Raw genomic sequence first — 14,233 nt, forward strand, 5'->3', positions numbered from 1 at the left:
ACACTGAGCAACTTAATACATGAATTATTCGATCCATTCTCAGTTTTTTTTTACCAGTACTCTCTTTAATGGCTGCACAGGTGAAGGAGTGGCTATGTTTGAACTGTCAGATAAAGAGAGCACCAGGACCTCCTCCTGCACAGCCTCAATCACAGGCTGACAAATTACCTCCACCAGTATCACCACAGAAGAAGGAGGCTCCAACTCCAGGTGTTCCACAAAAGAAGCCAAGTCTTCCAGTTGATGCAACAATGAAAGATCAGAAACCACCTACAGCTGGGAAAAAGGAGGACAAACCTAATCCAGATGAGTCCCAGAAATCCACTGCTGTTCCCTCAACACAACAGCCTGCTCCTGCCACACCTGCTGTCCCACAAAAAGTTGAACCTCCAAAGATGGAGTCAGGTTTCTTTGGTTTTGGTGGTGCTCGATCTCGGTCACCGTCTCCTCAAGCTGCTGCTTCTGCTGTTTCCGGAAAGGTTCTAGGTTTTGGATCTTCTTTTCTTAGCTCTGCATCTAATTTGATCTCATCAGCTGTTCAGGATGAACCTTCCACCACACCTCCAACCTCTCGGAAAGATTCTACAATATCTCAAAGTTCTGTAAAAAATGCTCCGACACCACCTCGCTCCCAAAAGGGATCTGTAGCACAGAAAAACGAGGAAAAGAAAGAACCAAAACATACATCTGAAGAGCAGTTGACAAAGGCACCAGTCTTTCAAATGAAAAAGGATGAGCCTCCCTCAGAGCCTCTTGGAGATTGTCCACTCTGCAAGGTTCAGTTTAAGAAGGATCCACCTAACTATAACACCTGCACAGAATGCAAGAACACTGTGTGTAATCTTTGTGGATTCAGCCCTATGCCACAACAAACTGAGGTAAGACACCATATTTAGCATAAAGGTACTTGCTGTAACAGATTTTTCCTGCAACAGGTAATTAGTGATGGACATTTTTGGGGGTTCATTTTAATATATATATACAGTTGATGTTGCATCTCTTGTTACACGTAGAGTGCTTCATTAAGAGTGGTGGTGTTGTGCATTCTATTTGTGACTTACAATGAGGGTGAAGAGCTAACACAGCTGACTAACCTTGGAAAAAATAAGGGAAAGCTTATTTATTGTCACAGTATCTGCCTTTGCAATACAGTTGTTGTAGATGATTGCAATATGCATGTTTTAAGGACATTTTTATGAATTGAACCATTCATATGATCCAACAAACAGAAATAATTTTGGTTACAATTATGTAAGCCAGTCATTATTTGTGCCCTAATAAAGAGTTTTTAATGTATAACAAGTCATTTAAGAATTGTAATGTGGTATTCTGTCCATATCATGTAGCTCTAATGTAAATAGACACTGCCTAATGTTTTATATGAGTTATGTAATTTTTTTCTGTAATTTGTTTACAAATACATATTAGCTAACACAATGAGTGTCATACACTCTGAAATTAAAATTAAATAGATGCTGGGTGCTGTTATCATGTAGTATTACGTAAGCCCTCACTCTAACCATGATCCATTATGGAGGAGAAATATCTTAATAAAAACTAGTATTTGTCTCAGTTCAGTTTTATCACATGCTTTTAAATGTTAAGTCTATGGGTCTGATTGCCTTTTAGGTTTCACTCAGTTCTTCCACCTAATGTCATTTTTGACATTATTCTATTATATCTGATTAGACGCTTGTACAGCAGGTCTTACTATGTTGTCTACTTCCTTACACTGAGCAACTTAATACATGAATTATTTGATCCATTCTCAGTTTTTTTACCAGTACTCTCTTTAATGGCTGCACAGGTGAAGGAGTGGCTATGTTTGAACTGTCAGATAAAGAGAGCACCAGGACCTCCTCCTGCACAGCCTCAATCACAGGCTGACAAATTACCTCCACCAGTATCACCACAGAAGAAGGAGGCTCCAACTCCAGGTGTTCCACAAAAGAAGCCAAGTCTTCCAGTTGATGCAACAATGAAAGATCAGAAACCACCTACAGCTGGGAAAAAGGAGGACAAACCTAATCCAGATGAGTCCCAGAAATCCACTGCTGTTCCCTCAACACAACAGCCTGCTCCTGCCACACCTGCTGTCCCACAAAAAGTTGAACCTCCAAAGATGGAGTCAGGTTTCTTTGGTTTTGGTGGTGCTCGATCTCGGTCACCGTCTCCTCAAGCTGCTGCTTCTGCTGTTTCCGGAAAGGTTCTAGGTTTTGGATCTTCTTTTCTCAGCTCTGCATCTAATTTGATCTCATCAGCTGTCCAAGATGAGCCTTCCACCACACCTCCAACCTCACGTAAAGGTTCTACAGTTTCCGCAAAAATCACTCCAACACCACCTGCTTCTCGCAAGACATCTGTAGCACAGAAAAAAGAAGAAAAGAAAGAAATGGAAATGAAATCAGAGTACCAGTCAAAGGTGTCAACTTCTGCTGTGAAAAAAGATGAGCCCATAAAACAGTGTCCACTCTGCAAGGTGGATATCAAGAAGGATCCACCCAACTATAACACCTGCACTGAATGCAAGAATGTTGTGTGTAATCTTTGTGGGTTCAGCCCTATGCCACAAGAAACTGAGGCAAGTTATTTAACCTGAAGAGCTTCATAACAATTCTTATTTCTTGTGAATGAACCATTAACCCTGAAGAAGTAGATAATTAAATAAGATCCTTGGAACAGATTTTTTTTTAGAAAAAAAACAGACAAAAAAGCAAATCTGATTGCACATTTCTTAATTGTAAAGCCATAATGCAATCACACAATAAATGTAAGAACATCTTATCCAAAAATAAAAATAATTCAAAATAAAATATAAAAAAGCTAAATAAATAAAACAACAAATACTGATTTGCACTATATTTTTCTGCATCTTTGTTTTGTGATATATAATCAGTAACATTTATTTTATGCTACTGTGAAAATGTACATTTACATGTAATAAACTACAGTTGTTAGTACTTTCAGTATAAATCAATATAGTTAATTATTATTATTAACCACTATTTTATGCACTGACAGGTGAAGGAGTGGCTGTGTTTGAATTGCCAGATGAAGCGAGCACCAGGTGCTCCCCCTCTACAGCCTCAGCAAGAACCAACTAAAGTGCCTCCACCAGCATCACCACAGAAGAAAAAGGCTTCTCCTGTTGGGAAACTAGACACTCAAACAGACACCAAGAAACCCATTTCTACTCCCACATCACTACAGCCCTCCACTGCTGAATCCGCACCACCATCCAAATCTGAAGCTTCAAAGGAAGAGTCAAGTTTCTTTAGTTTTGGTTTTGGTGGTCCTCGTTCTCGACCACCATCTCCTCAGCCTGCTGCTTCTGCTGTTTCTGGAAAGGTTCTAGGTTTTGGGTCCTCTATCTTTAGCACAGCATCTAATCTGATCTCTTCAGCTGTTCATGATGAGGCCTCTACAACACCTCCACCTTCTCGTAAAGATTCCACAGCATCTATGAAGACACCATCTTCTCCTGCTTCTCGGAAAGGATCTGCAGAGCCTGAAAAAATCCCACAAGGTACAAAAACCAAAATTTCAGCTGAAGAGACAAAGACTTCAACTACAAAGAAAGAACAGGAGAAAAAACTAGATGAAATAGTAGCAGATGACTCTACAAAAGTGATGGCACCTTCTAAAGCACAGCATGCAGCCTGTCCAATCTGTAAGCAGGAGCTTAATGTTGACTCAAATGAAGTACCCAACTACAATACATGCACAGATTGCAAGAACACTGTGTGTAACCTCTGTGGATTTAACCCCGTTCCTCATCAGGCTGAGGTAAGATATTTGACAATTTGCTTTCTCAATATGTTTTTTTATTACTGTCTTAGGATGTTGAATCAACTGGTTCTTAAAAAAGTTTAGGAGTATGAATTGTACATTAAAAGCTATAGAGCCATGTTTTGCTCATTAAAATCTTCTTATTGTTCTGATAATACAGGTTTTTGAATGGCTTTGCCTAAACTGTCAAACACAGAGAGCATTAAAGGGAATGGAACCTCCAGTTACAAAGCCACAGGCAGAACCAGACACTCTCTCCACCTCAGTACAGCCTCCAAAAAGTGTAACACCTAAAACCAATGCTGGTGAAACCAATAAGAAGGAGCTAACTCAGGTTCAGGAACCTCCAAAAGATGTATCTGCTTCAGCTATGCTAGATGAGAATAAAGCCCCAGTTCCACCCTGTGTCCAAAAAGAGAACATTTTGATTACAGACACGAAAAAAGTAGAAGAAGCTTTACCCAAGGTTGAAGATAAAACAGCTGAGAAGAAAGAATCACAGGTTCAGGGGGTTTCAGGACAGAGGCCATCTTCTGAAACAGTGCCTGTAAAGGAGGATCAAAAGGCTGCAGGTCCTCAGAAACCTATAATTGAGCAGGAAGCTGTTGGGCAAACAGCAGATACAGGAGCAGAAAAGGGCAGAGTTCTGGAAAAACCTGAGAAACCTCAAACCAAACCTTCACCACGAGAACAAGAAACTTTGAAGCAGGAGTCAGGATTCTTTGGGTTTGGCTTTGGCAGTGCTAAATCTCAGCCTGCACCATCCAAGCCTTCTGAGACAAGCACTGGGAAGCTTTATGGTAGTTTGACAGAGACACCCTCAGCACAGTCTGTCTCTGCTGTTTCTGGGAAGGTTCTAGGTTTTGGATCCTCCATCCTCAGCTCAGCATCTAATCTGATCTCATCAGCCGTTCAGGATGAGTCTTCTACAACACCACCAAGTTCCCGTAAGGGCTCTTCAGTTTCCCAGACATCTGTCAAAACTCCCACACCACCTACATCTCGTAGAGGTTCTGCAGTTTCCCAAACCTCTGTCAAGACACCACCAACTTCTCGAAAAGGTTCTGCAGCTTCCCAGGCCTCCCTAAGAATGCCTCCTGCTAGAGATACCAAATCATCTGGTGCACAGAAGTTAGAAGAGAAAAAACCAGATCAGAAGTCAGACGTCAAATTAGATGGGACACCAGAAGCTACCAAGCCTTCTGCTCCTTTGCAGCCAGCTACTAAACCAATCCAGTCCAGCTGTCCTATTTGCAAAGTAGAGCTAAACATAGGCTCTGTGGATCCACCTAATTTCAACATCTGCACTGAATGCAAGAACAGTGTGTGCAGTCAATGTGGATTTAATCCCATGCCTGATCAGACAAAGGTGAGAAATAACCTACTCTTTATCCTCACACTACATACATACATGACACTTTGAAAATTCAGACTAAGAAAAAAATGCTTGTGCATTAATAAGCACTCACATGAATGATATTTTTTTTGTTTATCTCTGTACTTGTGCGCTCCAAGTGCACTTTAATTCCATTGACTGAGTTAGTCAAGTGCACTCAGATTACTCAAGTACATGGACAGAAAAGCAGCTTCATTTAACAGTTTAACAGTTACTAATCTATTCAGTGTGAGCAGGCACCCCTAAGCAATAAGAAGGAAACAACAAAAACTATTATTAACGGCATACTGTTGAAATAAATAAATATTGTTCATGTGAATTCAGTCTTCACACTTTTCACACTTTTGAGATTCATGCTAATTCACTGAGCTACTTGTATGGATTCTGGGTAAAGTTATATTTGCATGCAGGAACCCACAGACAGACCGTGAGCACAAAATCTGTTAAGATTTGATACCTGTCTATTGACCACATGAAGGTCTTTTTTCTATGTAAACCTTATTTGATGTTTATTTTGAACCACAACACTTTCCCCCATATTTTTGCCTTTGGTTTGCAAGATAACATACAAGAGCTTAGCCAGTGTTCATTCTTATGTAACACATATATACATATACACACAGTGCATGATAGTTGTGGATTTTGACAAAGCTATTCCAATGACCATAGAAATAAGAAGTATGGCTTGTATAAAGTTCATAAAGTATACAACTATTATAGGAAGTGAACACAGTTTTCCTCACCTGATGAACTGTAGTAATGTATCTCCAGTTCAAATGTATTGTCAATATTTTCTTTAATCAGTTTTTGGCACAAACTAGATAAAGAAATAACATAAAAATAACAACTGCTCTAAAATTATTATAGGTGAAGGAGTGGCTTTGCCTGAATTGCCAGATGCAGCAAACTGTAGGAGCAACAGAACCACCAAGAACTCCCATGCAGAAACTGACGTCTTCTGAAAAGGATAGCCAAGCACCACCTGCAGCGCACACTTTACCTGAACCCAAACCTGGCGTTTCATCCCCTACACCTGCCAGTGAAATAAATTTCCCGTTCCCATCACCATCAAAGAAAGACATCCCAGCTCCAAGCACTGCGCAAACAAGTACAGACTTAAAGCAACCACCAAGTAAAGAGCTCCCCCAACAAAAGGCCCCAGCCCAGGAGAAGCCTACAAAACCTCAGCCAGAAATTGCCAAAGGTACTGCCTCACCAATCAAATCTGCTCCACCACCTCAAGCTGAAGCTCCAAAGCAGGAATCAAGCTTCTTTGGATTCGGATTTGGTAAATCTCAACCTACTCCTGCTAAGACATCTGATTCTATGACTGGGAAACTCTTTGGCTTTGGTGGATTGACTGAGACAACATCACGGTCGCCCTCACCACAATCGGTGGCTAATGTTTCTGGCAAGGTTTTGGGATTTGGATCCTCCATCTTTAGCTCTGCATCTAATCTGATTTCATCAGCTGTTCAGGATGAGCATGCTTCATCTCCGCCAACCTCACGCAAAGGTTCTACAATATCTCAATCCTCTGGCAAGACTTCAACACCACCTACCTCTCGCAAGGGTTCTGCAGCCTCTCAGGCCTCCCTCAAGACGCCTCAAGGAGAACCCAAAGCTCCTGCATTCAAGAAACCAGATGAGAAGAAGACAGAGGAACCTCATCTGACCAAGGCACTACCAGTTACTGCTAAGCAAGAAGATAGTACACAGCCTGATAAAGTGGCAGCACCCTCTGAGCCTCCTTCCAAAGCAACCCCATCCATCTGCCCACTCTGTAAAGTGGAGCTTAATGTGGGCTCAAAGGACCCTCCCAACTACAATACCTGTACTGAGTGCAAGGATGTGGTGTGTAATCTCTGTGGATTTAATCCCATGCCTCACCTTGCAGAGGTAAGTGCTTTTCTTGGTGACTACTTATTAATTTTGAGTGGAATTCTGTTTCTTTTTTAAAGGAAGTATCGTAATGTTTGAAGTTGACCATCTCCTGATTCGGACCATGTAGTATGTGAAATATGGAGCAGCAACATTCAAGTCCCTGCTGTCCAACGTTTACATAGCGCTAGAGGGGGAGAAAAGCCTGGTGCTGAAACCCCCAAATACAAACTTGATTTAGATCATCATAGTCCTGTCCTGCATACCTTGAATCAGGAAGTGTGCAGTACTGATACTCTCTGGATCTAAAAGCTCATGAAGAAGCTCTCTAGAGAATGGTGGCAAATAACCTAGACCATTTATTTTCAGTTCTAAAATGCCAGTTTCAAGTTGTTAACACTTTTCAAAATATTTTACCAGCAGTTCTTTGTTTGAGGGAACAGCTTAATCAAACACAGTTTAATAAGATACAATTGTAGCAAGATCTCATTGCAATCTTGGGAATGCTGATACTAAAATGGCATATGCATACCTAAATTTGACAGTCTAAATTTTAGAACAAGCAGTTTATTTGCAAATTTGCATTGCCTCAAGAGTGTGACCATTTTTTCTTGCTTCTACTTGCTGTTGTCTTGATTTTTCACATAGAAATGACCAGTGGCCTGATTATTTCACCTATTATCTCCAGTTGTTGTGTTCTTCATTGGTGATCTTTTGAGCCTAAGCAAGGAAAGACTTTGAGTGAAGGCAGCCTTAACTGAATGATGTATTGTCGGCTCTGTGGAGGCTTTAGCTTCGGAGTATATCATAATGACTAATAGGCAGAAGCTTTGACTTCCTCAGGTTCATAGTGCCGTCAGACAGAAAATCTGGACTGTTGGGCTTCTCCCTTGTGTGGCTCATAACCTCCATTATGCCCACTCATACTCCAGATGGCTCTCACCATACCACTGTGGCTTTACTTAGGACTTTAAAAAAGCTTATGGTGAGGGCAGGGGGCCAGTAAAAGCATTAGTGGTCAGCAGGGACGGCTGAGTGATTGGCATTCTTTTAAGTGCAGCCAATAGCAGCCAGTGTCATGGCTGTCAACAAAGTCCTGCAAAGCAGTGAAATGATTTTGAACTTCCAAAGCCATACAGTTAGTTGACAGTGCCCTTCCAGACATTTAGACTGAGTTGTCTCTGGAAATAAGCAATAATAATAATTTCACACCAGAAGCAGTACGCGTGCTGCATGAGACACGCTCCTATATTTATCGGTGTAGTCTTTGACGCATGCCATTAGGCATGCCATTACAGACATAAACAGGAAAGCGATGCAGTTTTCATGCTGTAATGTTCAATCTAGGCTAATACACACACGAACAAATGTAGTTTTGACTCTTTGACAAGGTGATAGATAACCCATAAGTAGTTTAATACTGTGAACCCACAAGCATCTCCCTCTCTTTGTATAGCTGTACATTACATGGTGAGAAAGCTAGCAACAATAAATGGATGATACAGACATTTGTATTATGTGAAAAAGCAACGCAAACAGAACATGCTGCTGCCTTGTGGTTGTGTCTGGTGTGAAATAACGAGCGTTGCAAAGTGGTTCTGGTTTACCACACGCACATTGCATCTGATGTGAAATTGCAAATGCATTCTGCAAGTGAAGCACGAAACTGCCATAGGTCAGAGTTGCCCTCCGTTGGCTTTGTATTGTACAATACTGCAAGTATTCATCTTTCTTAAGGGCAATTTCCACAGCTGTGGTCGTCTGAGTGTCTGAAGGCTACACCAACTCTGTAGCCTACAAGAATGATGTAGATCATGCAATTGTTACTTCTTGTTGTTACTATTTAAAATGAGTTTATTAATTTGTTGATATTTTGCTGTCATATATCATTTATATACCAATTGTTAAGGACATCTGGCACAGTGTGGAGGGAGCACCTAATCTGTGTGAGTGGTATTTATTAGCGATGGCACAATACCACATTTTCTTTCCCAAGTTGATGCCAATATTAAAGCCTTAGGTATCGACCAGTACCAATCCTCATATTTTTTCTTTTTTTTTCTAAAAAAAAACAGCTATTTTTATGTGAAGCACTTCACTTCAGATGAGTAAAATAGGCCAATCATGCTCAAAAACTCTGCTACAGCATAGGAAGAAATACATGCTATTTAAAGTGCTATTTCAGGCTAGATTTGTTGCAGAATCATATTTGTTCTTTTTTCCCCCTCCGACATCCAACCCAGCATTTGCTACTGAAAACAACCCAATACCGATACTTGGTATCAGATTGGTGTCAGTTGTAGTATTTATGAGAGATCAGTGCTGAGTGCTGACCATGCTGAAAGAGTCTCTGGGTTTGGACTGGATGTGCCATTATGCAACAGGCTGTGCGAAGATGGCCACAGCTGCAGTACAGCAGTGAGAGGGAGACTCTATTAAAGTGATTGAGGGTTGTGCAACAGCATTAATGTGATAGGATCTGCAGTGGCTGGGATGGGTGGTGGCTGTATGATAGGCCAGTAAGCGGAAGTGAGGTTGAGTAATCAGGCATCTCTCTTGTGCGTGTATGTGTGTTTATGTGTGAACTATTGGAGTAAAGCCCTTGCCCCATCTGCTTGCAGCTTGCACCACAGCCTGTTCTTCGACAACTACAGCCTCATCCACCCTATTCTGTCAGTCACGCTAACAGCAAACATACACAAACACACAGATGTTCTGGGAAAATGTGGCTTCTATTGCATTTTAACTAGTCCTGTTTATTCTACATGGCTGAGTTGGTGTTGTAGTTGATATCAGAATATTGCTCTGTACTGGCAAGTCTAGTACCTTTGTTTTTATGTTCTGAAACACCAAAATAAATTTACACACATTTATACCATGTCTTTCAAACAAAATGCTGCACACTATTTTCAAAGCTTCAATAAATACTTTATTTTGGGATTATTTAGTGAAATTTTGGTAGGCCAGCCACTCCTGGGAAGGTTCACTACTGTTTCAAGTTTTCTCCATTTGTGGATAATGGCCCTCACTGTGGTTTGCTGGAGTCCCAGAGCCTAATGGTTTTGTAACCTTTTCCAGGCTAATAGATTTCAATCACTTAGTTTTGCATCTGTATTTGAATCTCTTTAGAACGTGGCATCATGTGCTGCTTTTTGAGACCATCTAGCCTGCTTCACATTGCCAGACAGGTTCTATTTAAGAGATGTTTAGATTCAGTAGGTCTGGCAGTAATCATGTCTGAGTGTGGATAGTGACATTGAACACAATAATCAGTTGAATCTGGTTAACTGGTTGATTTAGTAGCTAAGGGAGCAATTACATAGGGCCATTTTTCTTCAATAATTGAAATCATCATTTAAAAACAGCATTTTGTGTTTACTTGTGTTATCTTTGTCTGATATTAAAATTAATTTGATGATCTAAAACATTCAAGTGTGATAAATATGCAGAAAATAGAAGAAGCTAGGAAGGGGCAAATACTTTTTCACAGCACTGTATTAGATGAGAACTTAAAATAACACTGAGTTGCTGCAAGTAGAGTGTTGGAAATGGTAAAACAAAGACACTGCCATATGTAAAAATCAACTTTTGTATTATTATTACTTGTATTTATTCTAATATGATTTTTTTTCTGAGCAAATAAATGCTTTAATCATTCAAGTCTTGATACACTAAATTCAGTGCAAACCAATGTACTGCCTTTTGGCTCTTCTCATGGGATTTGTAGGGGCAGGTTCTGTTGAAAAAATAACAAAACACTACAAGTCAAACCAGTCAAAACAGAAAAGATCCATGCGAACAGTTCAAACAGCTTCAATTTTTAAGCAGTCTGAACATTTTATTTCTCACATTGTAATGTTTAATTTTGAAAAATAAATTTGCACAATTAGCTCATATACATAAAGTATATTTCTGCAGTGTTAGGCAGCATGCAGTCCCAAGTAAATGTTCAGTTCAGTTTAAAGCCTGTTGCAGAGCCAGTTATGAATACATTAAGGTACTGTCTAGTGCAGACAAAAAAGGAAAAAATGGATAAAGGATTAAAAACTGATGTAGTTAAGGTCACTTTCTGAACTAATATGGAATATTACTTGTAAACTCTTAACCCAGACACTCTTTCAGAGTGTTTGAGCCTTCTATTGATTTTGGTTCTTCTTCCATCCAAATCCATCTTCGTCCTCCCAGAGGGAAAAACTAGGCTATATCTAGAGCACTTTCCTCTCCCCTTTTATTTGTATCCAGTTGACCAAAGTGTCTGAGCTGAGCATTCCCTGAAAAGAGGTCGCGTTTGTGTAGAAATAGAAATAGCAGTTTTCTTTTGGTGGAGATGCAGTGCTGTTTTCTTTTGTAATGACGTGGGCATGTGTGACTTATCACAGGGTCTTGGCATTTCTTTGATCTCTCGTTTTCACCCAGTAAACACACACTCCATTTGTGACGTCGATGGGACAGTTCAGTGAAGCAGTGAACCTATAAATGACAGCGTGCTTCTACATATCACTTCCACGATAGCTGAAGGCATAACTTCAAAGGCCAGTGTTTGCTGCTGAGATACAAATGTGATGTGCTGTGTTCACATTATCCGGCACACCGCTAGCCAAAAATAGCAGCTGATTTAATCTACCCCAGCTAGAATCTCAGTATGGGCTTGGAGGGAACTGTCATCAGTCTCAAGGGGTTTGTGTATATATTTGGATCGTCCTTTGTAATTCAACCAGTGCCTGACAATACACCGTGTTCTTATTACCAGGTATACACATTCTAAAATACAATAAATATTTTTTTAAATATTTATATATATTTTTTAGATTTATACTAAACATTCCCAACATTTTCAAGATTCCCATTATTTTTACTGTACTATAGAGGTTTATTTATTATAAATATAGTGACCAGCACTGTATACACTGAGATGAAGTTACATATTTAAATATATGAAATTCGAAAAATGATTAATAGAGTAATGAAATTTGAAATTTGAGGGGAGAATGAGGCCTGAAACTCCTTCTCCTTCCATTCTAACTCACTGTAAATTCCCATCTGCACCCTTCCATTTCCTGTGACAAAGTTTTCACAATCCCCACCACCACCATCCCATCTCTTCTTTGTTCTTCAGTCCTGTGTCAGCCCTACCACCTGTCCAAACGGTGGTGTCCTGCTTTATAGCTCCAGGCAGAAGCCGTCCAGACCTCCAGTCCAAGTTCTCAGAGGTCTCTCCCCTCCCACAATCACAGTCTCCCCTTATACTCCCACCATACACACAAAATATCTATAAGGGAAATGATACTTTTAACCTGGCAGACCTGGCAGACCACTAAAACTGCCCCCCTTGAATAAACAGTACTTTCATCTTTGAGAAAAATGAATAATTTCACATCATTGAATGTTTTTGGGAGCACTTGGATCATGAGAAGCAGAAAATGCAACCAACTTCTAAGACTGAACTTTTGGAGGTGTGTAAAATATCCCTGCAGATTTCTTTGAAAAAATGAAAGCAAGTCTCCTGAAAAGAATGGAATCTGTAATGAAAATAATAATAGTAAAGGGTGGACACTAAATACTGAAAAAATACACGTGGTCTGCCATTTCTTGACATGAAATGAATTATTTGCACTTTGCCGTTTTGACTGGAAATGAAACGATAAAAGGTTGGTCTGACTTTGGCACTGTACTGTACGCCATATTTAAGAGACTGTCACAGCATGCAGAATCCATTGATGTCATGCAAATGTACTCAATGCTGTTTACTCAAACCTTTAATGTGTACCACAGATCCTAACAGTTATTGAGGTATGTTTGTGTCAGACTGAAAGGTTGGTCTTTTCAGTGAAACTCAGTGGTGCACAGAATGGATATTTTTAGAGAGACTTGAGAACTGTGTGTGCCTGTTGCCAGTAGCCACTTAGTCCATTTATGCCAGTGTTCTACCATAGCCTTTTCTGTGTGTTTGCTCTTGTGTGTGCGGTTGTGTTTCTTTCTTGTGTTTAGTGCAGTAATGTGATCATCGCAGTGTACTGTTCAGTTGTAATGAGAGGACTGTGTGCTAGCTCATGAATAATGAGTGTGTTTGATGGAGAGACGATGAGAGCAGGTAATGCTGGCTAATGTAGGGTCATTAACATAAGCAAATATCATTGAACCATTTTGAGAGTGCATGGAATTAAGAATATGTTTCACTCTTAAGGTCAGTCTGTGAGTGTGATCTGCCCATTTTCGCTAAAGAAGGTAATCTGTGTTACATTGTCATAAATCATAAGCTTTGAATAAATCTGAAGCTGAGGGTGCAGATGTTTGTCAGAAAGGTATAAGCAGGCTAACAAGCTGTCAGACTAGATTTGATTATAGAAATATTCCCTGAGCTTTTACAGAGCCCACTGCATACAAAATCCTAATCTTTAACCTGCAGTTATTGTGGCTGTCTTAATGACATTTGTAGCGCGTTTCCCAGCATCTAAGATTGCCCTCATTTACAGAGACCTGCATGAAGTGCAGAGACATTTCACGCACTGGAATACAAACGGCAACTGTTGCAGAGGAGATAAGGAAAGTCCCTTAAAGGAGACAGTGGGTGTATAAATAGCCTCATGCAAGTCAGAAGAAAGTGAGTGGGGAAGAGACTGAAGTAAAAATGAAAAAGAAGTGCTATGTATATATGTTCTCTTTCCCACTGCCATGAGCAGTAAGACCAAAAGCAAGGACAATCAGTCACTACTAATTCATAATATTTTTTTGACTACCCTGAATTCTGTCTTATTCAAGGCCAACACTCCTAATGACTTATGATTTATTCTGCTGTAGGCTGAATAAATGTGTTAATGACATTACAAAAACAGTGAATTCAACATGAGTGTTTTTTGCAGTTTAGTTTCCATATATGGAACATCTGTACAGGGTACATTTTTGTTATGTTAACAAAGTTTCATACTACAGACACTTTTAAATGAGGGAAATCTGTTTTTCTATTATATGGACCCTTTAAATTGAAATAGTAACATGAGTGCTGCTAAAGCAAGAACAGTCCTTAGTGTCTGCAGATGGTCTTTAAAGTCTTGTCATCTAGCTTTTAGCACACTGAATTTGAAAGAGAATCAGAGATTATCTTCAGTGTACTATTTCTACAGTCCCAATTCCACATTCTTCTGAAGTGTTATCACACGAGAGACTAGT

At 39.9% G+C, this 14,233-nt stretch overlaps 1 protein-coding gene across 1 annotated transcript in view; it reads left to right on the plus strand.

Annotated features, from left to right (window-relative positions):
- The window catches only part of pclob (piccolo presynaptic cytomatrix protein b), a 73,408-nt gene that overhangs the window by 8,880 nt on the left and 50,295 nt on the right, over positions 1-14,233 (plus strand). The window contains exons 7-11 of the mRNA XM_036584782.1: positions 81-878; positions 1,808-2,581; positions 3,022-3,786; positions 3,950-5,158; positions 6,053-7,084. Coding sequence (XP_036440675.1) covers positions 81-878; positions 1,808-2,581; positions 3,022-3,786; positions 3,950-5,158; positions 6,053-7,084 — 4,578 coding nt within the window. The remainder of the gene's footprint in view (positions 1-80; positions 879-1,807; positions 2,582-3,021; positions 3,787-3,949; positions 5,159-6,052; positions 7,085-14,233) is intronic.

The sequence above is a fragment of the Colossoma macropomum genome, unplaced genomic scaffold (assembly GCF_904425465.1).
Source record: "Colossoma macropomum unplaced genomic scaffold, Colossoma_macropomum, whole genome shotgun sequence".
NCBI lineage: Eukaryota > Metazoa > Chordata > Actinopteri > Characiformes > Serrasalmidae > Colossoma > Colossoma macropomum.